Raw genomic sequence first — 27,560 nt, 5'->3', positions numbered from 1 at the left:
TTCTGCAGCCATGACACTATCTCTGATCAGCAGTGCCACACCCCCACCTCTTTTGCCTCCCTCCCTGTCCTTTCTGAAACATCTAAAGCCTGGCACTCTAAGTAACCATTCCTGCCCCTGAGCCATCCAAGTCTCTGTAATGGCCACAACATCATAGCTCCAAGTACTGATCCATGCTCTGTTCATCCGCTTTGTTCATGATACTCCTTGCATTAAAACAAACAGATCTTAAACCATCAGTCTGAGCATATCCCTTCTCTATCACCTGCCTATCCTCTCTCTCACACTGTCTACAAGTTTTATTGTTCTACATTGATCTACATGTTTTATTGTTATACAACACTGAATCACCGTGGATTTAATTTGGCTTTTTTGACACTGGTCAAAGTGAAAACAGATCTCTACAAAGTGATCTACAATAATTACAAATATAAAACACAAAATAATTGATTGCATAAGTATTCACCCCCTTTAATATGACAAACCAAATCATCACTGGTGCAGCTAATTGGTTTTAAGTCACATAATTAAATGGAGATAATCTGTGCACAGTCAAGGTGTTTCAATTGTTTGTAGTAAAAATATACCTGTATCTGGAAGGTCCAACTGCTGGTGAGTTAGTATCCTGGCAAAAACTACACCACAAAGACCAAAGAACACTCCAAACAACTCCACAAAAAAGGTTATTGAAAAGCACATCAGGAGATGGATACAAGAAAAATTCCAAGTCACTAAATATCCCCTGGAGTACAGTTAAGTCAATCGTCAAGAAATGGAAAGAATCTAGCATACCTGTAAATCTGCCCAGAGCAAGCCATCCTCAAAACCTGAGTGACTGTGCCAGAAGGGGACTAGTGAGGGAGGCCAAGGGACCTATGGCAACTCTGGAGGAGTTACAAGCTTCAGTGGCTGAGATGGGAGAAACTGCACTTACCGCAACTGATGCCCAAATGCTTCATCAATTGCAGCTTTATGGAAGAGTGGCAAAGAGAAAGCCACCGTTGGGGAAAAAAGACTCCCATGAAATCTCAGCTAGAGTCATAAGAACTTTCTACAGGGACTCAATTGAGAGCATCCTGACTGGCTGCATCATTGCCTGGAATTGGAACTGTACCTCGCTTAATCGCAGGACTCTGCAGAGAGTGGTGCAGACAGCCCAGCGCACCTGTAGTTGTGAACTTCCCGTGCTCCAGGACATTTTCAAGGACAGGTGTGTAAAAAGGGTCCGAAGGATCACTGGGGACCCGAGTCACCCCAACCACAATCTATTCCAGCTGCTACCATCCGGGAAGCAGTACCGCAGCATAAAAGCGCAACAGGCTCCGGGACAGCTTCTTCCACCAGGCCATCAGACTGATGAACTCACACTGACTTGTGTGTACTCTATATTACATTGACTGTCCTATTTATTATAAATTACTATGATTGCACATTGCATATTTAGATGGAGACGTAATGTAAAGATTTTTACTCCTCATGTATGTGAAGAATATAAGAAATAAAATCAATTCAATTCAATTTAGAAGGCATGTGGAAGATTCTGAGTCAGCTGTAAATAGGTTCTATGGTCTGATGAAACCAAAATTTACCTTTTTAGCCATCAGACTAAATGCTATGTTTGGCATAAACCAAATGCTGCACATCATCAAAATACACCATCCCTACCATGAAGCATGGTGGTGGCTGCATCATGCTGTGGGGATGCTTCACGGCAGCAGGCCCTGGAAGGCTTGTGAAAGTAGAGGGTAAAATGAATGCAACAAAATGCAGGGAAATCTTGAAGGAAAAGCTGATGCAATCTGCAAGAGAACTGCGACTTGCGAGATTTATCCTCCAGCAAGACAATGACTCCCCCCCCCCCCCCCACCAAGCATAAAGCTAAAGCTACACAGGAAATGCTTAAAAACAGCAGTTAATGACCTGGAGTGGCCAGGTCAGAGTCCAGACCTCAATCCAATGGAGAATTTGTGGCTGGACTGGAAAAGGGCTGTTCACTCATGATCCCCATGCAATCTGACAGAGCTTGAGCAGTTCTGTAAAGAAGAATGGGGTAAGATTGCAATGTCCAGATGATGGCAACCCATTTATACAGACTCAAGGCTGTAATTGCTGCCAAAGGTGCATCTATTAAATACTGACTTGAAGGCAATCAATTATTTTGTGTTTAATAATTGTAATAAATTTAGACCAATTTGTAGAATTTTTTTCACTTTGACACGATAGAGTCATTTCTGTTGATCAGTCTCAAAAAAGCCAATTTAAAAAACACGTAAAATCTGGCTGGCAGGCCTGACTGCAGCTAAGAAGATTGTAGTCCAGCGTTGGAAACCTCCCCGTGATATTTCAAGTACTCACTGGCTTCGGAGCTTTTTGGACATTTCTTACCTGGAATTATCATCAGCAAAAGTAAATGATGCACGACCAAACACAATCTTAATGTGGACAAATTTGATACCTAACTTAAAAGATCTTCTGTTAAAATAGGAATGCTCTGTCCATGTATGCACTACTATTCAGTTGGTTGGTGGAGGTGAGAGGGGTGGGGGGAGAGAGAGGGGTGGAGAGCGAGGTGGGGATGAGGGTTGGGGGTGGCTGGGTTAAACAGTCAAAATGTAATTGACAACTGGTTGTATTGAATGTAATTTGTTGGTGTTGCAATTAAAATTAGTGATTAAAAAAGCCAAATTAAATCCACTGTGATTCAATGTTTTAAAATAGGGTGAATATAGACACTGTGTGCAGGCAGATTAAGGAAAGGAGTAAAAACAATAGGGCTGTTGACATGAGGGACTTCAACTTCCCTAATATAAAATGGGGCCCTCAGAATGCAAGTGGTTTAGATAGGGCAGAATTTGTTAGGTACGTCAAGGAGGGATTCTTAAGTAAATATGGAGATAGCCCAACTAAAGGAGGGGCTGTACTGGACCTGGTGGCAGTACAATGCAATACATGATATAGAAAAAATAAGTAAATCAATTACAGTAAATATATTAAATAGTTAAATTAAAATTGTGCAAAACAGAAATAATAAAAAAGTGAAGTATTGTTCATGGGTTCAATGTCCATTCAGAAATCTGATGGCAGAGGGAAAGAAGCTGTTCTTGAAATGCTGAGTGTGTGCCGTCAGGCTTCTGTATCTCCTACCTGATGGTAACAATGAGAAGAGGGCACATCCTGGGTGATGGGGTATCCATAAGAATGGACACTGCTTTTCTGAAGCACCATTCCTTGAAGATGCTAGTACCCATGATGGAGCTGACTAATTTTACAACTTTCTGTTGCTTCTTTTAGTCCTGAGCTGTAGCAAACCTCTCCCCCCCAGTACCAGACAGTGATGCAGCCTGTCAGAATGCTTTCCATGGTATATCTGTAGAAGTTTAAGTGTTTTAGGTGTCATACCAAATCTGAAATATAGCACTGTCTTGCCCTCTTTATAGCCGCATCGATATGTTGGGACCAGGTTAGATCCTTAGATCTTGACACCCAGGAACTTGAAATTACTCACGCTCTCCACTTCTGATCCCCCTATCCCTATTGGTTCATGATCCCTCACCCTACCCTTTCTGAAGTCCACCATCAGCTCTTTGGTTTTACTGACATTCAGTGCAAGGTTGTCGCTGCGACACCACTCAACTAGCTGGTATATCTCACTCCTGTATGACCTCTCATCTCCATCTGAGATTCTGCCAACACTGGTTGCATCATCAGCAAATTGTAAATTTCATTTTTTTAAAACATCTCTTTATTTCATTTTCAGAATGAAAAGAAAACACAGTAAATCATCCATAGGTTTGAAAGTGCAACAAAGTTAAAGAAAAGAGATAAATAAAATACTTAAGAAATCAAAAGAAAAAAAACACACACAAAAAAAACACCCCACCATTAAAAAAAGTCAATTCAGTTCGTTACTTTCATCATCCTGAATACTGTTCTCCAGAAACTTGTAGAAAACGTCCCGAATTTCCCAAAATTTGCCAAGTTTGTTTTTTGTAATGTAGCTTATCTTTTCTAGAGCAAGGTTAGAAGTCATTCCTTTCAGCCATTGTGAAAATCCACTGGTTGTTGGTTTTTTCCATGAATAGGCGCAAATTGTAAATTTCATTTGAGCTATACCTAGCCACACAGTCATGGGTACAGTGAGAGTAGAGCAGTGGACTGAGCACACATCCCTGAGGTGTGCCAGTGTTGGTAGTCAGCGAGAAGGAGATATTATTACCAATCCTCACAGCAAGATACTAGCATGGCTAAAGTAGTGGCTGGTTAGCAGGAGCCAAAAAGTGGGAATAAAGGGAGCTTTGACTAGTGGTGTTCCACAGGTGTCTATGCTGGATCTGCTTCATTTTACGTTATATGTCAATGACTTGGATGACAGAATTGATTGCTTTCATGCAAAGTTTGTGGATGATACAAAGATAGGTGGAGGGGCAGAGAGCTTTGATGAAGTAGAGAGACTACTGAAGGACTTATAGACAGATTAGGAGAATGGGCAAAGAAATGATAGGTGGAATACAGTGTCCGGAAGTGTATGGTCATGTAGTTTGGTAAAAGAAATGAAAGGGGTGACTATTTTCTAAACAGAGAGAAAAATACAAAATTCTGAGGTGCAAAGGGACTTAAGGAGGCCTTGTGCAGGATTCCCTAAAGGTTAATTTGCAGATTGAGTCTGTGGTGAGGAAGGCAAATGCAATGTCAGTATTTATTTCAAGAGGACTAGAATATAAAAGTAAGGATGAGGCTTTATAAAGTACAAGGAGTGATTGTGAGAGGGGCAGAGAGATAAAGAAAGGAGTAAGAAAAAAGTGGGGGGGAGAGGAGAGATAGATAGATAAATAAATAAGGGATGGGGTAAGGAGGAGAGGATGGGCATTAACGGAAGTTAGAGAAATCAATGTTCATGCCATCAGGTTGGAGACTACCCAGATACAATATCAAGTGTTATTCCTCCAACCTGAGGGTGACTTCATCTTAACAGTAGAGAAGGCCGTGGATAGATATATCAGAATGGGAATGGGACGTGAAATTAAAATGTGTGGCCACTGGGAGGTCCTGCTTTCTCTGGCAGACTGGTTGCTTTCTCAGTAGCAGTGGAGGCTGAGGGGAGATCTGATAGAGGTTTAAAGGATTGAAAGACATAGACAGACAGTATCTTTTTCCCAGGGCTGAATTGTCTAATACTAGAGGGCATGCATTTTAGGTGAGTAGGGCAATTTCAAAGAGGTGAGGGGCAAGTTCTCCCTCTCCCCTCCCCCCCTACATTAAGGACTTCTAAGGGATTTTTAGATAGGCGCTTGTGTGTGAGGAAAATGGAAGGATGTAGTCATTGTGTACGCATAAGGGAAAAGTTTAGTTGGCCATTTGATTACTAATTTAGTTAGTTCGGCACAACAATATAGGCTGAAGGGCCTGTTCCTGTGTTGTACTCTTCTAAGTTCACTCAGGCAGGGTATTTCAGAGACCTTCCACTCTCTGAATGAAGAAGGTACTTCTCATATCTCCTCTGAATCTCTTCCCCCACCCCTTTAACCTAAACCTATGACAATTTTGCTCTGATAAAAGGGGAAAATTCCTACAGACTAACCTATTTATGCACCTCATAATTTTAATATACTTCTATCACCCCAAATAATGATGAATTGGACTACAGAAAAGAGAGTGAGAGGTTAGTAACATGTTGTCAACAATCAACAATCTTTCCCTTCTGTCAGCAAAAGAAGGGGCATGGGGACACTCCACATTCTCTTATCTACATTGATGGTGCTAAACACAGAAACACTGAAAACCTACAGCACAATACAGGCCCTTCGGTCCACAAAGCTGTGCCGAACATGTCTTTACCTTAGAAATTACCTAGGGTTACCATAGCCCTCTATTTTTCTGAGCTCCCTGTACCTGTCCAGGAGTCTCCTAAAAGGCCCTGACGTATCCACCTCCATCACCGTCGCCGGCAGCCCATTCCACGCGCTCACCACTCTCTGCATAAAACACTTACACCTAATTCCAAGCACCTTAAAACTGTGCCCTCTCACGCTAGCCATTTCAGCCCTGGAAAAAAGCTTCTGACCAACCACACAATCAATGCCTCTCATCATCTTATACACCTCTGTCAAGTCACCTCTCATCCTCCGTCGCTCCAAGGGGAAAAGGCCAAGTTCACTCAACCTATTCTCATAAGGCATGGTCCCCAATCCAGGCATAAGGTTGACAGCATCAAATTCCTCTAAGCGCTCATCATCAATAGCCTGTTCTGGTCCAATCATGTAGCCATCAGGCACAGAAAGCTCACTCATCTGCTTCCTCAGGAGGCTAAAGACATTTGTCATGTCTCAATTTGTAACAATGTGCCACAGAAAGCATCCTACCCGGATGCATAACAGCTTCATACAGCAAATGCTCTGCCCGAAACTGCAAGAAACTACAGGGAGTCATGGACTCAGCTCAGCACATTGTGGAAACCACCCTCCCCTCCATGGACTTCTCACTGCCTCAGTAAGTCAAAGACCCCACCCACCCCAAATATTCTCTCTCATCCTCTCCCCCATCAGGCAGAAGATACAAAATCCTGAAAGCACGTACCACCAAGCCGAAACACAGCTTCTGCCCCACTGTTCTAAGACTATCAAATGGGCTTCTTGTATGACAAAATGGACTCTTCACCTCACAATCTACCATATGTTCTTTCACTTCAATATTTACCTGCACTATTCTTACTTGATAATTTTTTTTTTACACATTATTCTGCATTGTTACTGTTTTACCTTGTATTTCCTCAGTGCACTGGGTAATAATTTGATCTGTATGAACAGTAACTCTCAAGACAACCTTTTCACTGTGACAATAATAAACCTATCCCAGTACAGTAATTGCTTTTCCTGGGGAAAGAGAAATTGAAGAGTTACCAGAACACTCCAAAACAGCCATTCATTGTCAGTTTCTTTCTATTCAGTATGCTACTTGATACAAGTCAGCTTCTTTAATGAGGCCAAAAGACCTCCGCTCATTGGTGCTATCTCGTCCCCATGCACACACCAATAAATTTTATAGGAGTCCTCTATTAGTGTGATGGTATGTTGTAAGGTAAATGACTATAACCTTTTGAATTGAATCCTGTCAGATAAGTAGTTCTTTTAAAAAATGAAAAATCCTAAATCCCATTTTCCAGGTATTAACCATGGAAAAATTGACAGAGAGAATGTTGTAATCATATTTTGTGCAGTGAAAAAAAATTACTCAACCTTACTGGATATGTTAAAATGCTCCTTTCATTATTTTAAAATTGTATCATGCTGTTCCCTGGCTAGACAAATACTATAAACTTCAGCAACACATACAAAATACTGGAGGATCTCAGCAGGTCAGACAGCATCTTTGGAGAGGAATCAATAGTCGACATAGTGGTGGAGAAGGGGAAGGAGTACAAGCTGGTAGGTAATAGGTGAGACCAGGTGAAGAGAAGGGGTGAGAGGGTAACCAGAATGGGAATAGAAAAGGCAAGAAGTAGGGAGGGGTGTAATTATCAGAAATAAGAGAAATTGTTGCTCATGCCATCAGGTTGGAATATGATGTGTTTCTCCTCAAACCTGTGCTTGGCCTCATCCTGACAGTAGAGGAGACCATGGACAGACATATCAGAATGAGAATGGGAAGTTTAATTGAAATGGGTGGCCACTGGGATATCCTGTCTTTTGTGACAGACAGAATGAAAGTGCTCAACAAAGCAGCCCCCTAAGTTGTGTTGGGTTTCACCAATGCAGAGGAGGCTGCAGAGAATATAGATGGACTGGTGACGGACATGCTTGCAGGTGAAGTGTGGCCTCATCTAGAAAGACTATTTGGGGCCCTGGATGATGATGAGGGAGGAGATGTAGGGCAGGTGTTGCACGTGTCACACTTGCAAGGGGAATATCACTGGGGAGGGATGAGTTAACAAGTGGATAAGTCATGTGAAAAGCAATCACTGGAGGAAAGCCAGGGCTGGAGGGAGATGAGCTTAGTGGTGGGATCTTGTTGGAAATGGAAAGGTTCTTACTTCATCCTCCCTCCCCTCCCCCCTATAGTGACCAATAGTCAAAACTCCAGTGTGGTCTCACCAACATGTAACAGGAGATCCCAACTCTGGTACTTTCTGCACTGACTGACTTAAGACAATTGTGCCAAACACCTTCTCCACTCTGTCTACCCGTGTCACCACTTTTAGGGAACTGTGTACTAATACACCAAGGCCTCTGTTTTATAACATTCTCCCTGGCCCTACCATCTATTGTACAAATCTTGCCCTGGTTCATCTTAACAAAATGTAATACCTCATACTTGGTGTTAAATTCTATCTGCTATTCCTTAGCCCACTTTCACAGTTCATCTGGATCCTGTGGTAATCTCAGATAACCTTGTTTACTGTCCACTGCACCACCAATTTAAAATGAACCTGACTCTCAAAATATATTACTGCAGGTGAAGTTACTTATAGTCTATAAAGCTATCAGTTTGTTTTCCAAAACAACAGACAAAATGATTTCAAGTTACACGTGAGTCTGAGTTACTCTGTGCCAATTGTAGAAAGACACTTGTATTCTTGGCTTCATAGTTTTTATGTTCCATGTTTATGTTTAAATCAAAAAGTCTATGAATCATTGGTTAAAGCTCAACTAGTTTGGCTTGGACTAGATGGGCCTATTTCTGTGCTGTAGTGCTCTGTGATTCTAGTTGTCATCGTTATATGCTGTGTGGTATGACAGTACTACACAAATGTGGTATGACATGAGCAATCGTGGTCTATGACCATGATTGTTGTTGGCAAATTTTTTTCTACAGAAGTGGTTTGCCATTGCTTTCTTCTAAGCAGTACCTTTATAAAACAGGTGACACCAGCCATGATCAATACTCTTCAGTGGTCGCATAACCAAGACTTGTGATGTGCACCAACTGCTCAAACGGCAGGTAAAGCAGGTGTTACAGCTTGCCTAAGGGTGATTTGCAGGCTAGCAGAGCACCTAACACCTCTTTTGATAGAGACTTACCTCCGCCTCACCACCCAGATATCTCCAGTACACTGTCCAATTCTGACTGCTACATATTAGCAAGATAAATATCTTGTAGTTTAAAATACCACTTTAGTTCTGTGTAAATTAAGACTGTCACCACAGAGCAGAGATGGTTGAAGAAGATTGAATGGATATGTTTAAAATGAAAAGATTTGGAGAGAATAAATGAACTAACTATTTTCATTGTCAGGAGAGAAGGCATACAAAATACAAAATTCAATACAACTCCAAAAATCTGGCATCCAGTTGTCCTAAAGTCCTGATGGTTCAACATCTAACTCACTTGTCAGTCTGGAATGTGGGCCGGGGGTCCAGAGTGTAAGTGGGGAGGGTATAGCAGATCTGTAGTCATGGTGTCCACAACATCAGGACTTGGGAAACTGGTAGAACTGCAGCTAAGAGTCAAGATCCAAGAGACTTGTACATTTCCTGAGTCACCAGGTTCACCAGAAAATATATTATCCTACTACTCAACATCTAAAAATAGCAAAATAGAAGTACATTTGTGCATCAATAGGAGGAACACCCAATAGTTCTGGAAGGTCTGCTAGTAAGGCACTACTAAAATCCCAAGAGTACAAGTTATCAGAGTTTTGCTGTAACTGGCATTATCTTGCTGCATCTGGATTGCATTTTAATATTAATGGAAGCATACTCAATGTTCACTCACAAAATGGAATTGCTACATACTTATTATAACAAGAACAGTATCATTATTAAATACAAGGAGGCTAATGGAACTAGTGTGCAGTCATGCAAGTGCAAATGCAAAGAAAGTACGGCAGCAGCTCTACTTCCTTTGGAGTCTGCAGAGATTCGGCATGATCTAAAACCTGAAAAAACTTCTACAGTTGTGTTGTGGAGAGTGTATTAACTGGCTGCATCATGGCCCTGTATGAAAACACCAATGCCTTTTAACAGAAAATTCTACAAAAGGTAATGGATTCGGCATAATACATCAAGGGTAAAGCTCTCCCAACCACTGAGCACGTGTACATGAAACGGTGTTGTAGGAAAGCAGCGTCCATCATCAGAGATCCTCACCACCCACACCATAATCTTTTCTCACTGCTGCCATCAGGTAGAGGTACAAGAGCCTCAGGACTTGCACCACCAGGTTTAGGAATAGTTAGTACCCCACAACCATCAGGTTCTTTAATAAAGGGGATAACTACACTCTTTGCCAATCCATTCAGATGTTCCCACTATCAATGATCTCACTTTAAAGACTCTATCTTGTTATAAGACCATAAGATATAGGATCAGAATTAGGCCTTTGGTCCATTGAGTCTGTCCCGCCATTTCATCATGGCTGATCCAATTATCCTCTCAGCCCCAACCTCCTGCCTTCTCCCTGTATCCATCCCTTCATGCCCTGACCAACCAAGAATCTATCGACCTTGGCCTAAAATATACATAAAGACTGGGCCTCCATAGCTGCCTATGGAAAAGAATTCCAAAGATTCACCACTCTGCCACTACAGAAATTCCTTCTCATCCACACTCTAAAAGGACGCCCCTCTATCCTGAGGCTGAGTCCTCTGGTCTTAGACTCTCCCAACAAAGAAACATCCTCTCCACATCTGCTCTTTCGCCATTCAATAGGTTTCAATGAGATCACCTGTCATTCATCTGAAATCGAATGAACACAGGCCCAGAGTCATCAAACACTCTTCGTATGACAAGCCATTCAATCCTGGGATCATTTTCGTGAACCTCCTTTGAACCCTCTTCAGTTCCAGCATATCCTTTCTAAGGCATCCAAAACGGCTCACAATACTCCAAGTGAGGCCTCACCAGTGCTTTATAAAGTCCTAACATTACATCCTTGCTTTTATATTCCAGTCGTCTCGAGATGAATGCTAACATTGCATTTGGCTTCCTCACCATAGACTCAACCTGTAAATTAACCTTTAGGGAATCTTGTAAAGGACTCCCAAGTCATTTGCACCTCAATTTTTTTTGTATCTTCTCTCCATTTAAAAATTAGTCAACTGTTTCATTTCTTCTAAAGTACATGACCATACATATCTCGACACTGTATTATATCTGCCATTTCTTTACCCATTCTCCTAATCTGTCTAAGACCTCTGTAGCCTCTCTACTTCCTCAAAACTACCTGCCCCCACCCCTCAAATGTCTTCATATCATCAGCAAACTTTGCAACAAAGCTACCAATTCCATCATCCAAATCATTGACATATAGTGTAATGTAAAAATTATCGGTCCCAACATACCTCTGCGGAATACCACTAATCACAGGTAGTCAGCCAGAAAAGGCTCCCTTTATTCCCACTCTTTGCCTCCTGCCAGTCAGCCACTGCTTTATCCATGCTAGAATCTTTCCTGTAATACTATGGGCTCGTAGCTTATTAAGTAGCCTCATGTGTGGCTCCTTGTCAAAGGCCTTCTGAAAATCCAAGTACACAATATCAAACGATTCTCCTTTGTCTATCCTGCTTGTTATTTCTTCAAAAAACTCCAACTGATGTATCAAGCAAGATTTTCCCTTGAGGAAACCATGCTGACTACACCCTACCTTACCATGTGCCTCCAAGTACTCTGAGACCTCATCCTTAATAACAGACTCTAACATTTTCTCAACCACTGAAGTCAGACTAACTGGCCTATAGTTTCTTTTCTTCTGCCTCTCTCCCTGCTTGAAGAGTGGAGTGACATTTGCAATTTTCCAGTCTTTCAGAACCATATCTTAATCTAGCAATTTTAGAAAGCTCATTACTAATTCTCCACAATCTCTTCAGCCACCTCTTTCAGAAATCTGAGGTGTACACCATCTGGTCCAGCTGACTTATCTACCTTCAGACCTTTCAGTTTCCCTAGAATCTTCTCTTTAGTAATGGTAACTTCACACACTTCATACCCCCTGACCCTGGAACATCCACCATACTGCTAGTGTCTTCCACAGTGAAGACTTATGCAAAATATATATTCAGTTTGTCTGCTATTTTACTGCCCCCATTACTACCTCTCCAGCATTGTTAATGACTTTTTTAGTTACCTTCTGTTGGTTTTTAAAAGTTTCCCAATCCTCTTAACTTCCCATTAATTTTTGCTATATGTCCTCTCTTTGGCTTTTATGTTGGCTTTGACTTCTCTTGTTAGCCATGGTTGTATCATCTTTCCTTTAGAATACTTCTTCCTCTTTGGGATGTATATATCCTGTACCTTCCAAATTGCTTCCAGAAATTCCAGCCATTGCTGCTCTGCCGTCAGCCCTGCCGGTGTTCTTTTCCAATCAATTCTGGCTGACTCCTCTCTCATGCCTCTGTCATTCCCTTTACTCCACTGTAACAATGATACGTCTGGCTTTAGCTTCTCCTTCTCAAATTTCAGAGTGAATTCATTCACATTATGATCACGTGCCCCCAAGGGTTCTTTTACCTTGAGCTCTCTAATCAATTCTGGTTCACTGCACAACACCCAATCCAGAAAAGCTGATCCTCTAGTGGGCTCAACCACAAGCTGCTCTGAAAAGCCATCTTGTAGACACTCCAGAAATTCCCTCTCCTGTAATCCAGCACCAATCTGATTTTCTCAATCTACCTCCATACTGAAGTCCCCATGACTACTGTAGCATTGCCCTTTTGGCATGCATTTTCTATCCCCAGTTCTAATTTGTAGGCCACATCCTTACTACTGTTTGGGGGTCTGAATATAACTCCCATCAGGATCTTTTTACCCTTGCAGTTCCTTAGCTCATGTTCTGGTTATTTATTTATATTTGCATTTGCACAGTTTGATGACTTCTGCATTCTACTTGATCTTTCATTGGTCCTATTAAGGTTACTAATTTATAGATTAATTGAGTATTCCCACAAGAATGGAATCTCAGGGTTGTGCATGGTGACATATATGTGCTTTGGTAATAAATTTACTTTGTACTTTGTCAGTGCTTATGATACAGCTTTGCTCGTGGTACTTGCGCTAAAACCTTTCCTACTTATAATTATTGAGTTGTCAGTTACAGTTCTCACTTGCAGTTGATGTGTCAGAACATAGCTGCTTAAATTTGCACCATTACTGGTTTAAAGAAGTGTTCCACATGGACTAAAATCTCATACATATGGAATATAGAATTGCCTTAATTGTGAGATTTTGTAATACTAAGCAATCATTCAATCTTATCTCAATTTCTGCCTCTCATTCAGTCCTTTTTTTTTGAGAGATAGTTTATTCACTTCCATTTTCAAGATACTTTGGATGTTGCTTCACTGTGAATTCTAAAAGGATACACAATCACCAAATCTTTCTCCTTTAGCTGATAGTGAAACACAAGACCACAAGTAATAGGAACAGGCCATTCAAACCAAATGCTGACTTCACCACTGAAACAACCTCTTACCCAAGCACCAAAGTACCTGCACTGAACTCATCCCCCTAATTCCACAAATAACCAAAAATCTGTCTCCATCCTAAATATATTTAGCAGCTGAGCCATCAGTCATCTTGGTTAAAGAATACCTAAGGCTCTCCACACTCAGGGAGATGGAATTCCTTCTCTGAATGGCCAGTTCCTTATTTTTAGTTTATGACCTGTAGCTCTGGATACCCAGCTAGGGGAAAATTTATGCAACTAGTCACCAAGTGAACATACATTTAATATTTTATCTTTGTTCCGAAAAAAGGGACAAAAATGTTTCAATTTACCCTTATTCGTATCATAGAATCCATGTATTTATTGGTGTTATGCGATGAATCTCTTGAGCTTTACATGGTTTCAACATGTTTCAATGTACATCTGACACTCAATGTACAAGTGTACCAGCAAAACTTCCATCTGCTCATTCACCTTTTTATAGATTTGGGCATCATCCCTCTCCATCTCAAAACTTCTCAAGCCCTATAAATCCCTGTTCCAAATACTCCAGTCTCTTGCAGAGTTCTTCTTTCACCTCCCTATGTCAGCCACACCAACATTTCAAGTAAAGAATTTTCAAATTCCCTTCAGAAACTCAGTACCTCCTGCTGTTCCTTTATCTACTTTTCAAAATGTTCCCCCAGTTGTTCAGTATCCATTTGCTGCCTTGAAGAAGCACTTTGAGCAGTGGAACTCTGCTTGATATTCTAACTAATCTCAACCACCACCTGCTTCAAATAGTGCCTTCAAATTCTAAAGGGATTGGACAGGCTAGATGCAGGAAGATTGTTTCCGATGTTGGGGAAGTCCAGAACGAGGGGTCACAGTTTAAGGATAAAGGGGAAGCCTTTTAGGACCGAGATGAGGAAAAACTTCTTCACACAGAGAGTGGTGAATCTGTGGAATTCTCTGCCACAGGAAACAGTTGAGGCTGGTTCATTGGCTATATTTAAGAGGAAGTTAGATATGGCCCTTGTGGCTAAAGGGATCAGGGGGTATGGAGAGAAAGCAGGTACAGGGTTCTGAGTTGGATGATCAGCCATGATCATACTGAATGGCAGTGCAGGCTCAAAGGGCCGAATGGCCTACTCCTGCACCTATTTTCTATGTTTCTATATGCCATGGGGTAACTACCCATGCTTGAACCCCAACCAAAACCAATAGATGGTACTTTTCTCATGAGTTAGTGTTAATCTGATCACATCAAGTTTCTGGAGAGCAACCCAAGCCCAATAGCTTCTGCCAAGCTGACTGGCTCCATCCACTCCTCTCCAGATTGAGACTAGGCCAAATCCCTAATGAGACCAAGCTGAATTTCAGCAGTTTGCCTGGGATTACGTATATGAACCAATTGTGTCTTTCAGTATGAAATAATAAAAAATGCTGAAAATACTCAGCATGGCAGGTAGTATCTACGGAGACCGAGAATCAAATGTAACATTTCATGTCATTAACAAGAGAAAACCTGCAGATTTTGAAGGGTTTTGGCCCAGAACATCGACTGTACTCTTTTCCTAGATGCTACCTGGCCTGCTGAGTTCCTCCAGCATTTCATGTCATTGACCCTTTATCAGGACATGAAAAGCAAAGTTTATCAGCATATTTTGGTGGCAGTGATCGAAATATAGAAAACAAAAGCAACGTCAATGACAGGCTGCAGACCAAGTAACATTTTATTTTGTGTGACCAAGTTTATCAGAAGGAACATTAATGGCGACATATTTATATTGTTCTACTCTGTTCCAATGAAGCACAATGCAAATTTAAGATCAACACATATTCTCTGTGGGTACCCCTATCCGGTGAACCTATCCTGCACCATTTTCAAAGTCTCCATCCACATCCTTCCTGTAATAGGCAATGTCAACTCCGCACAATACTCCAAATACGGCCTAACCAAAGTTTACACAGCTGTAACCCATCCCCTACCAAAAAGCACAAAATGCCAGAATGACCAGGAGTTTTAAGATGGTGCTGGGGAAGCAAAAAGACGATTTGCAGGTAGCAAACAAAACAAAATGTTATTGTATTAATGACACTTTTTCCTCGGATACGATCACTCCAATCAATCGCCTGTATCTTCACTTTCAAAGTTGAGCTGTTGAACTGCCTGTATGATCTGGCATTTTTGTGGTGTGAAATGAAGTCTCGAAGGTGCAGAACAGTTGTGGCATGCCGTGTATGGGCCAAATCGAGGCAACTTTGCCTGGGTATAAGAGTGAAGAACGAGCCAATGTTTGGCCATTGCTGGAGTGGACTTGGAGCCGATTCGATGCAACAGAACCAAGATAAGATAGCAGGGCCTGGGTCTGAGAGTGAGGAATGACCCAAGGTTTGGATGATTTAAGCACCGGGCCAAGATTGAAAAGGTCAGGGTGTCAGAGCTAGAGGTGAGGGACAGGCTAGTTCAGCTTACTGCTTGAGGTGAACTGAGGCTGTGGCCTGCAACTAATGGGCTCCTGAATCAGCTGCAATAATGACTGACTTCATGGCTGTGTACTCACTTTAATTCAGTTCTGAAAGTTATTTGCTTACTTTTATTGTTTGCATGATTTGCTTTTTTTCTACACATTGGGTGCTTGCCAGTCTTTTTTCAAAAATGGGTTTCTTTGTTTTATGACTACATGCAAGGAGGCAACTCTGAAGGTTGTATAGAGTATACATACTTCGATAATAAATGTATTTTGAACTTTGAGTCCCCAGCATTTGTGGCAAGAAAAAGAGAGTGGGCCTTTCATCCATGCTCATTTGTTACACATCAGAATTTAATGGTACTTCTAGGATCACAGTACATCAATGAGACTACTCTCTTCTCACTGAAAAAGGGGAAGGGGTGTTGAGGGGGGAGTGAAAAGGTTTGTAAATAGTTACTTACTGAAACTGTACCACAGAACAGAAAATGGAAGAAAACTATATTTGTCTCCAGGTCAAATGGACATTTCATCTGTCCATCAAATCAATCATTACTTATCAATAAGATCTGTTACGCCATCATGATTTTATTGTAGGAAGCCTTTACATAAAATACATTAGAATTCAGTGTTCTCTACTCAAATTGATGGTAATTCCCAACAACACCCTCAACCAATGCCCCCACTCTCTCTCTCTCCTCTCATTTTGAGGATCACAAAATGTAAAACGGCAAATCACATGCCTTAGTCTCTACCAGAGAATTATCAATGCAGAATTGTAGAACACCAGCCCATTAACATTACAATAGTTGTCCAATACACAGTTTACTTACTCTGATCTGCATAATTTTTTGCTTTGAGTTCAAGTTGCCGAGTCTGTGACTCCAGCACCTCCACACGAATCTGAAGGTCCTTCTTCTCCTGTTCTTGAGAATCCTCAAACTCTATGAATTTCTAAAGCAAGAGAGAAATACATATTTTAAGGATTTTGATTGCTTGCCATTCGAGTAGCCTCAATTACATCCGACAATTTTAGGATTAAAAAAAGTTTTAAAATAAATTGACTGAAGCTAAGATCAAAAATTTACAATAATTCAGGAAACATCATCAGAAAGGCCTTTCTCTAACAGGAAATTGAGATACCACTTGATCAACGTATCCCAATACAGGCAGTCTCCGGGTTATGTACAAGTTCCATTCCTGAGTCCGTCCTTAAGTCAGATTTGTACGTAAGTTGGAACAAGTACATCCAGTATTATTTAGCAGGGGCAGGGTTTTTCACATGCTCCATTCTTCTCACTTTATCCATTATCTTTTAAAATTGTTCCGATCGTTGACCAACTGCAGCCTAACGCTTTTCCAAATACCGATGGCGTCTCACCTCTTTCCAAACGCTTTATTATTTCCACTTTATTTTCAATCACGATCGCTTCCCGTCATGGAACAGAAACACTGCGGGCGGCAGGTCCTGAGGTCTGCTGGGTCCTAAGGACCACCGCACTGAGACAGGCTAAATGGGACAAGTGGGGGCTGTGCTTAGTTTGGGTATTTCATCCTCCACAATATTCCATGTGGGAATTTAAACTGGAGGTGGCAGTGTTTTTTTAACGAGTTCAAGTTGCGAGTTCAACATCAACCCGGCACGGATGGTACAGGAGTCACTGGATCAACAGCAACCCAGCAGGGGAGCAGTCTGTCACTGGATCGAATCTCCATTCTTGAGCCAGGCACTGATCTCACTATGCCACCATCCAACCGGAACGGGGGTGGAGGGGGCAGGGTCAGGGTGAATCTTACTAAGAAAAATTTCAGCCAAATACAAAGTTAAACACTCAACACAGTGTCAACGGCAACGACTTAAAATAGCGGACAGCGTCGCGATCCGACTTAAAATGGCAGACAGCGTCGTGATCTGACTTAAAATGGCGAACAGCATTCTCCTTCCTCGGTTCGTAAGTATGAGTTGTCCATAAGTCGGACGTTCATAACTTGGGGACTACCTGTACTTTTAGCAGATAGATACTATTTGCTGTTAATTCCAATCTCAGCTGCTGAACTCTTTGATAATTAAAGTTCAAATTTATTATTAAAGTATGAATACTGTGTACAACCTTAAAATTTGTCTTCTTACAGACAACCACAAAACAAAGAAACACTATAGAACCCATTGAGGAAAAACACCACACAAGGCCATCAAATGAGCAAAAAAAAACCAAAGCATGCAAACAGCAAAAAATGAACAAATAACATACAGAACATTAAACATTAAACTGCAGAATCCCCAAAAGTGAGTCCACAGACACGAGTCACCAAGTCAAATAAAGCTGGTCGGGGAGCTGATGGCCACAGCCACTGAGTCAGTTAGTTCAGTGCTATGTCAATGGCTGTAGGCCACTGCAATAAATCTAGTTCTACACCTTGATCAAATCACACAAATAGTAAAGCACATTCAGTGCAGAGAACATTAAACATCAAATCACAGCTGAAAATGACTCCACACCCATGAGCTGCCAGGCGATCAAACCTTGCAGCACAGGATCCAAGACTCCAGCACCTTCCGTCAACAGAAGCAAGGAGGAGACCAGTTAAACACAGGCAGATGGCACTGAACACCCGTTCATTTTCCGCTCTCGTCCTTGTCAGTTTTAATCTTGCTCAGCACTGCAATCAGTGCTGAGTAATAAGGCAAAGTATTCCTTAAGGAGTTCTCCATCTCCAGGCACAGGATTCCTCTTCTATCCCTAATTGGTCCTACCCTCACTCTAGTCATCCTTCTGTTCTTTACATATGTGCAGAACCTCTTTTGGGGTCTCCCTTAATCCTAATCACCAAGGCCTTCTCGTGTCCCCTTCAGGCTCTCATAAATCCATTCTTCAGCTCCTTCCTAGCTACCTTGTAACTCTCCTTGCTTCCTAAACCCTAAGTAAACTTCTTTCTTCCTCTTGACTAGATGCTGCACATCTCCTGTCAACCATGGTTCCTTCACCCTACCATCCATTCTCTGCTTCCTAAACAACTTCCACATTTCCGCTGTGCTTTCCCGAGTAATCTGTTCCCAGTTTATGCTCTCAAGTTCCTGCCTAATAGCATCACAATTAAATACTTCCAACTAAATACTTTCCCATACCATCTGTTCCTATACCCCTCCAAAACTATGGTAAAGGTCAGGGAGTTAGTTACTGTCCAAGAAATGTGTAATGTATTATGTGAGTATTCGTAGGTCAGAGTGCGTATGACGTCAGAACGCGGGGGGTTTGTAAAATGGAAGTCTGCTGAATAAACGTGTGTGTTTAATACTGCGGTGTCCGAGTCACATTAACGCTACATGGTGTCAGAAGAAAGCGGAAAGGAAAGGAAGAGAAGACACGTAAAAAGATGTCACAGTTACAGCCACCGTCGAGTTTAAGCCTACGAGGGAATATTGCTGAGAATTGGAAGGTTCGGCTCCAGCAGTTTGAGCTGTTTTACACCGCTGGTGGCGCAGATGACAAGATGGAGAAAGTGCAATGTGCTACGTTTCTGCATGTGGCAGGAGCAGAGGCAATAAAGGTTTGCAACACGTTTGTCTTCCAAGAGGGTGAGCGAGATAAAATTGAAGTGTTGAAGAAAAAGTTTCAAGATTACTGCGAGCCGAGAAAAAACCTACCGTACATTCGACACATATTTTTTTACGAGGGCGCAAGGACCGACAGAGACTATAGACGCCTATGTAACAGATTTGAAGAACAAGGCAAAAAACTGTGAGTTCGGACAACTACATGATTCTTTAATACGCGACAGGATTGTATGCGGCATACGAGATGATCATGTGAGAGGCAGGCTGTTGAGAGAGGCCGAGCTTACATTGGAAAAAGTGATTGATATGTGCCGTGCTAGCGAGATCACGTCGAGTCAGGTTAAAATGCTTAATGAAGAGACTGAAGTATACAAAATAAAAGCTGTGAAAACTGACAAGAGTAGGACAAAGCCAGCTCCACAGGATAATCAAAAGGAAGTTAACTGCAACAGATGTGGTTATAAACATGGATACAGAAAATGTCCAGCCTTTGGTAAGACATGCAAATCATGCAGAAAGAAAAAATCACTTTGCGAAGATGTGCAAATCGCAGGAGCAAGCAAGGAAAATGCATGCTGTGGAACAGAGTGAGTGCAACAGTGACATGTTCATTGGAACAACTGAAGTGGAACAGGAGGTATACATCAAGAATATTGATAATGTAGAAATGGATGTTGAAGATGAATGGACTCAAGATCTGATAACAAACAGGAGGAATGTGACATTTAAGCTTGACACTGGGGCGAAGTGCAATGTAATGTCAGCAGAAACATTCAACTCACTGGACATCAGAGGAAAACTTGGAAAATCCACCTGCAAGCTTGTTGGATATTTTGGCCACAAGACAGCATCATTGGGAAAGAAAACACTCACCTGTGTGTATAAAGGACAAAAACACAAGATAGAGTGTGAGATTGTGCAACAGCATGTTTCGGCAATACTAGGCAGAGCAACATGCATAGAGCTAGGCCTGGTGAAGCGAATCTATGGTGTTGAGAAAGAAAATGACTTTCTCAAAGACTTTGCTGACTTGTTTTCTGGACTAGGATGTTTACCAGGGAAACACCATATCCAGACTGATCCAACTGTTGCACCAGTCGTGCATGCTCCAAGGAAGGTTCCAGTAGCTCTCAGGGATCGAGTAGTGGAAGAGCTACACAGAATGGAACAGATGGGAGTCATAACAAGACAAATAGAACCGACCGACTGGATGAATAGTATGGTGACAGTGGTCACAGAGAAAAAGATTAAGATTTGCATGGATCCACAAGATCTCAACCGAGCCATCAAAAGAGAGCACTATCCGCTGCTAACGGTTGAAGAGGTTGTCTCCCGCATGCCTAATACAAAATACTTCTCAGTATTGGATGCAAATCAAGGTTTCTGGCAGATCAAGCTGGATGAAGAAAGTTCCAAATTATGCACTTTCAACACGCCCATAGGTAGATATTGTTTCCTGCGTCTACCCTTTGGGATTTCTTCTGCATCAGAGGTATTCCAGAGGTCAGTGGCACAAATGATTGAAGGCCTGGATGGAGTGGTCAGTATCATTGATGATTTGCTGATATGGGGTGACACCATTGAGGAGCATGATCAGAGATTGAAGAAGCTTCTGGAGAGAGCACGTGAGTACAACCTAAAACTGAACAAAAGTAAATGTAGGATCAGAACTACAGAGATCAAATACATAGGTCACGTACTCAGCGCTGATGGGCTAAAACCAGATAATGAAAAGGCCAAGGCTGTGGTACAGCTACCACCACCCGAAGACAAGCAAGGACTTTTGAGGTTCATGGGCACGATACAGTATCTTGCCAAGTTCATTCCCAACTTATTGGAGGTCAGTGCTCCACTTCGAAAGCTACTAGAGAGCAATACTGAATGGCATTGGGAAGATGAACAAAAGAAAAGTTTTGACACATTGAAGCAGTTGGTTACCAATGCACCAGCACTCAAGTTCTATGATGTCAATAAACCGGTGTCAATGTCTGTGGATGCCAGTTCGGAAGGAATAGGAGCTGTTATACTGCAGGATGGGAGGCCTGTGGCGTATGGATCACAAGCACTTACAGACTGTCAACGCCGATATGCTCAAATCGAGAAGGAATTACTTGCCATAGTTTATGGGTGTGAGAAGTTCCACCAGTATGTATATGGCAAAGAAATCCAGGTTGAGAGTGATCACAAACCACTTGAGAGCATCTTCAAAAAGCCACTCCACCAAGCTCCTATGAGGCTGCAAAGGATGCTTCTCAGGCTACAGAGGTACACTCTCACAGTCACTATAACCCAGGAAAAGAACTGTACATCGCTGATGCTTTGAGCCATGCTTACCTCAAAGAGCAAAAGGAAGAGTTGCTAGGAAGAGAGCTGGAGGTCAACTGGGTTACACCTCAGCTTCCCATCTCTGAGGAGAAGTTGAACATGTTCAGGAAGGCGACTGCAGAAGATCCTGAAATGCAAATGCTAAGAGACATTACAATGAATGGATGGCCAACAGAAAGAAAAGATGTTCCAAAAGAAATACAGAAATACTGGACATTTAAAGAGGAAATTAGCTATGTATCAGGACTAATGTTCAAAGCGGCAAAACTCATAGTACCAAATCAAATGAGACAGGAAATGCTCAACAGAATTCATGAGTCACACTTGGGGATAGTGAAATGTAAAGAAAGAGCAAGGGACATTCTCTATTGGCCAGGTATGTCAACTCAGATAGAGGACATTGTGTCTCAGTGTGCTGTCTGTAATGAAAATAAAAACAGCAATCCAGGAGAGCCTTTGCTTCCCCATCCACTACCAGGAAGACCATGGGAGAAGCTTGGCACAGATCTCTTTCACTACAATGGTGCATAATATCTGCTTTGTGTGGACTACTATTCAAAATATCCAGAGATCACCAAGTTAAGTGACACGTCCAGTCAAGGTGTCATTACCGCAATGAAGTCGACATGTGCAAGACATGGTATTCCAGATATTGTCGTCAGTGACAATGGTCCACAATATGCCAGTGGTGAGTTTAGAGAGTTTTCATAAAGCTGGGAATTTCAACATGTTACTTCCAGTCCTGGGCACGCTCAGTCTAATGGACAAGCAGAGAGAACTGTACAAACTGTGAAGAACATGCTCAAGAAGGCACAAAGCAGCAACAGTGACCCGTACATTGCTCTGCTTGAATAACGCAACACACCGATTGAGGGTGTGGGGTTCTCTCCTGCACAGCTGTTGATGGGATGTCGTCTGAAGTCCAAGCTGCCAACATCCACAACTCTACTGACTCCTGAAAGTAATGCTCAAGTACATGACAAGCAAAAGTACAAGAAATAAAGCAAAAGAGCTACTATGACAGACATACAAGACAGTTACCAGATCTGCATACAGGTGAAAATGTCAGAATACAGAGAGGAGACACTTGGCAGCCAGCTGTGGTTGTGAACAGGCATCAGCAACCAAGATCCTTCATAGTTCGCATGCCGGATGGAAGAGTCTACAGGAGGAACAGGAAGCATCTGCTGAAGACAGGTGAGAGGGTGTTTCCACGTGCAGATACACAGGACATTTCCACGGATACAGACATGGAAACAAACGACACCAAGAGTGAGGGGCGTGATGAAACCTCACGACGCAATGATGGTGAAAGTTCGGCGCAGACAGACCGAGGTGGAAATGCAGACACAGAGGTTACTCAAGAGACTGACTCTGAAGGACAAGCACAGTCACTGTTCTATCGCACAAGGTCTGGGAGACAAGTCAAACTTCCAGCTAGATACAGAGACTAGATCTACCTACAGTCTCGCACAGTTTGAGACAAAATCACACGTTATAAGTTCCAAGGTGTGAAATAAAAGGTTTATTAGTCTATGTTAGTAAAAGAAAATATACTGCTGTTAGTATTGTAAGATACAATGTAGAATACAGTATAAGAAGTTAAGATTTTTATTAGTTTATATCATGGCTGTTGTAATGTTAGAAAGTCATACCTAGAGGCATTGTTTTGGTAATTCAAAGTATTGTGAAAAAAAACTTGAGAAGTGGGGTGTAATGTATTATGTGAGTATTCGTAGGTCAGAGTGCGTATGACGTCAGAACGCGCGGGTTTTGTAAAATGGAAGTCTGGTGAATAAACGTGTGTGTTTAATACTGCGGTGTCCGAGTCACATTAACGCTACAAGTTTATGCTCCCAAGTTCCTGCCTAATAGCATCACAATTAAATACTTCCAACTAAATACTTTCCCATACCATCTGTTCCTATACCCCTCCAAAACTATGGTAAAGGTCAGGGAGTTAAAGTTACTGTCCAAGAAATGTGCTCCCACCAAGGATCTGACACATGACCAGGCTCATTGCCTAGCACCAGATACAGTACAGCCTTTCCCCTAGTTGCCCTGTCTACATGGGAACTCCCTATAGAGTTATTGCTCTCCTCCACCAGCAGACTCAACAAATGCCCCCTTTATTTGCAACTGTGATACTATCCCTAATTAGCAATGCCACTACCCCACCTCTCCCTTTTGAAATACCTCAACCTAGAACATTCCTGTCCTTGTGATAGCCAAGTCTCTGTAATGGTTATGACATCACAGCTCCATTTACTGACCTAGGTTCATTCTTTGTCCACTTGAATAAACACTGCACTAATAGATAAGTTTTTACAAACTCTAATGCAGCCTAGATAATTTGGCCACATTGACAAGGAAGCAAATAATCTACATAAATCTTCAATGACTCAACAGTCTTTGATCACAAGGTTATGCTTTTCTTGCAATCTGGACAAAGCAAAATATTTCTAAATGAAATTCTCAAAGTCTTATGACTATTTGGTAGGTTTTGCTTCTAGCAATTTGGAACCTTTATCTCCTACTTACAATCTTTTTTAGAGGATGAAAGAACCTCAGATTGCAAATACATGTGATGCAGTGGACGGTGTTTGTTCTTTACTGGTCACTGCTACCATGCCAGACAGTTGAGTTTCTCAATACATTTCAACATTCTATATAACAGCTGAAGAACAACTATAGAAAAATTAATACACTACATCTCTGCATGAAACAAAATTTCAATAAATACAGGGATTCATTTTTGATAAATGCAAATAACTGGTTACTATCAAACCACTCGCACATCATCAAAGTCATTTTCCAAATGTGATTAATTAGACATCAACACATTTGGGCTATCGAGATACAATGTTATTAAAAAGAGTGGTATACCACACAAACCAAAGTCACTGACATTTGATTACAAAGTATGCACTTCCTTATTATTGTACCAGATGGTACAGTAAGCTGTGGCCCACTTTTAAGTCAGAAGTTCAATCAAAACAGAAAATTTAATAGAATTTTAATTTTCTACAAATTTTGCTACTTGACTGAAGGTACAACTTTAAATTTTGGAAGCCAACATGGGTAGCAGATTAAATCAAAAACTTCATCTGATTTTATTTGAAAAACAAAACACTGAAGTTCTGACCAATAATCCTCTACCTGGAACAAGAACTCTTCCAAGTTCAAAATAAATTTAATATGAAAGTGCATTTATGCCAACATATACTACCTTGAGATTCATTTTCTTGCAGGAAGTTATAGCAGAACAAAGAACTATAATAGAGGCAATGAAAAACTGTACACAAGCAAAGACTGACAAACAACCAATGTGTAAAAGAAGACACATTGTGTACATTTAAAATAAATAAATAGTACTGAGGACAAGAATTGTACAGCCTTGAAAGTGAGCCCATAGGTGATGGAATCAGTTCAGAACAGTGAGAAGAGTGCATGGCCTGTAAGATGGAGGTCCTTGGTGATGGATGTTGCTTTCTTGTGGCAACACCCCTTGACGATATGTCTCTTTCCACAGAGACTGCCCGACTAACAGTTTCAGGTTTTACCTCAAAAATCTCTTTTTGGTGCAATATTTTGGGTGTCAACATCTCAAGAGGATCTCTCTTGGTATGTCACCAAATATACATTGATGTACCAATACCTCTCCTTTCTGAGGAGGCTGAAGAGAGCTGGACTTTGCACTTCCACACACACGTTATTCTACAGATGCACAGTAGAGTACATCCTGACAAGCTACATCACTACTTGGTATGGAAACTGCACTGCGCGGATAGAAAGGTTCTACAATGAGTACTCAAAACTGCCTAACACATCACCAGCACCAGCTTACCCACCATCAGGCGACTGAAAAAATTGGGCATGAGCCCCCAAATCCTCAAGACCTTCTGTAGGGGCATCACTGAGAGTATCTTGACTGACTGTATCACCGCCTGGTACAGGAACTACACCAACCTTGATCGCTGGGCACTGCAGAGAGTGGTACAGACAGCCCAGCACATCTTTGGATGTGAACTTCCCTCCAATGAGGACATTTAGAACAACAGGTGTTTAAAGAACGTCTCGAAAATCATCGGGAACACCAGTCATCCCAACCACAAACTGTTTCAGCTGCTTCCATCTCGCAAACGGTGCCACAGCATTAAACCAGGACCAACAGGCTACGGGACAGCTTCTTTCCACAAGCCATTAGACTTATAAATTCACATGTCTGTACTGTACACTGCAACCAAGTCATAACACAAAGACTTTTACTCCTTCACATTGTGGGACAGGTGTAAGATTTAAATAAATTCAAATTCAAGAACATTTATACAGAAAGGAGATGGAAAAGGGTCAGTAACATCATGAAGAATCTCACACACCCTGATCATGGTCTGTTTGTCCATCTCCTATCAGAGAGGAATTTATGTAGCATCTGCACAAGGACCACTAAACTCAAAAATAGTTCCTTTCCCCAAGAGTAAAGGCTGATCAACATCTCCGCTCACTAACTCCACCATTTCTTTATTATTTCCTGTCAGTCACCTTATGTACAGCCTAACATCATTTTATGAAAATAAAATCAATGTATAAAAGCTATCTTATGTGTTTATATTTACAAGTGGACCCCATTTTTCAAATGTTCACTTTATGACACCTCGCTGTTACAGAAGACCTACATTAGTTACCTGTTTTTGCTAACAGAAGGTGTTTTCACTGTTATGAAAAAGGCAGCGCGCAAGAAAAGGCAGAGTGCGCCCCGAGCAGCCAAGCTCCTCCCCCGGAACTGCATTCTAGCCGGCATTGCTTAAACACGTGCCTGTGAGCATCTGTGCTTTATGTCAATTTATTTTGTGCATCCGCTAGCAAGATAAGTTCTAAGGTATCGGAAAAGCCTAAAAGAGCTCATAAGGGTGTTACACTTAGTGTAAAACTAGACACAATTAATCATTTCAATCGTGGTGAACTAAGTAAGGGCATTGTCCACACGTTGAACCATTCGCACTATTTATACACAGAGAGAAAGAATCTTGAAAGCTGCAGATGTTACTGTTGGTTCTGCTTGTAGCAAAATGGTCTCTCTTAGTTGGCATCCAATAATGGATAAAATGGGAAGTCTATTGCTTGAGTGGATTGATGGGTGTACAAAGCATGGTGTTCCGTTAAGTTATGTTATACTTAAGGAGAAATCAGTCAGTCTTTTTGATAAGCTGAAACAGAAAGCACTGGACAATGGTGATGAAAGTGTTGTGTAAGTGGAACTTAAAGGTGGTCATGGGTGGTTTGATCGGTTTCAGAGGCGAGGGCAGCTTCATAGTTTAACGTTTATTGGAGAGAGTGCTTTGGCTGATACTGAAGCTGCCGAAAAGTTACCAGCAGAACTGAAGAAAATAATTACAGAAGGTGGTTATTTGTATAAGCAAGTGTTTAACTGTGACGAAACTGCAATTTATTGGAAACAACTGCTGAGCATCCCAACCTCCGACGACTCAGCCTAACACACCATCGTCAGTGTACTCACTGTCTTCCCTATTCCGGTAAGTGAAACTACACTGTACATACATTATTTCTCTTTTATATAGGCTGTGTATTTTTATGTGTTTTTTGATATGACTTGGCAGCTTCATAGCTTAAAGACAACTGGATAGACTGCTTCCAGTGAGACTGATTCTGCTACATAGTGAAATTATACGCTACGCTAGACAGTGCTGCAATGATTGCAGAAAAATATTTCTACTTTATATAGGCTGTGTATTTATCATATCATTCCTGCTTTTACTATATGTTACTGTTATTTTAGGTTTTATGTGTTATTTAGCATGATTTTGTAGGTTATTTTTTGGGTCTGGGATTGC

General features: G+C 41.5%; 1 protein-coding gene across 2 annotated transcripts in view; it reads right to left on the bottom strand.

Annotated features, from left to right (window-relative positions):
* spag9b (sperm associated antigen 9b) overlaps positions 1-27,560 on the bottom strand; it is a 288,655-nt gene that overhangs the window by 229,395 nt on the left and 31,700 nt on the right. For both annotated transcript variants that reach the window (XM_073026482.1, XM_073026481.1), the window contains exon 2: positions 16,661-16,781. In XM_073026482.1, the coding sequence (XP_072882583.1) occupies positions 16,661-16,781 (121 nt within the window). The remainder of the gene's footprint in view (positions 1-16,660; positions 16,782-27,560) is intronic.

This window comes from Hemitrygon akajei, chromosome 22 (assembly GCF_048418815.1).
Source record: "Hemitrygon akajei chromosome 22, sHemAka1.3, whole genome shotgun sequence".
Classification (NCBI taxonomy): Eukaryota; Metazoa; Chordata; class Chondrichthyes; order Myliobatiformes; family Dasyatidae; genus Hemitrygon; species Hemitrygon akajei.
The sequence above is the reverse complement of the archived record's forward strand: the minus strand, read 5'-3'. Positions and strand labels throughout refer to the sequence as shown.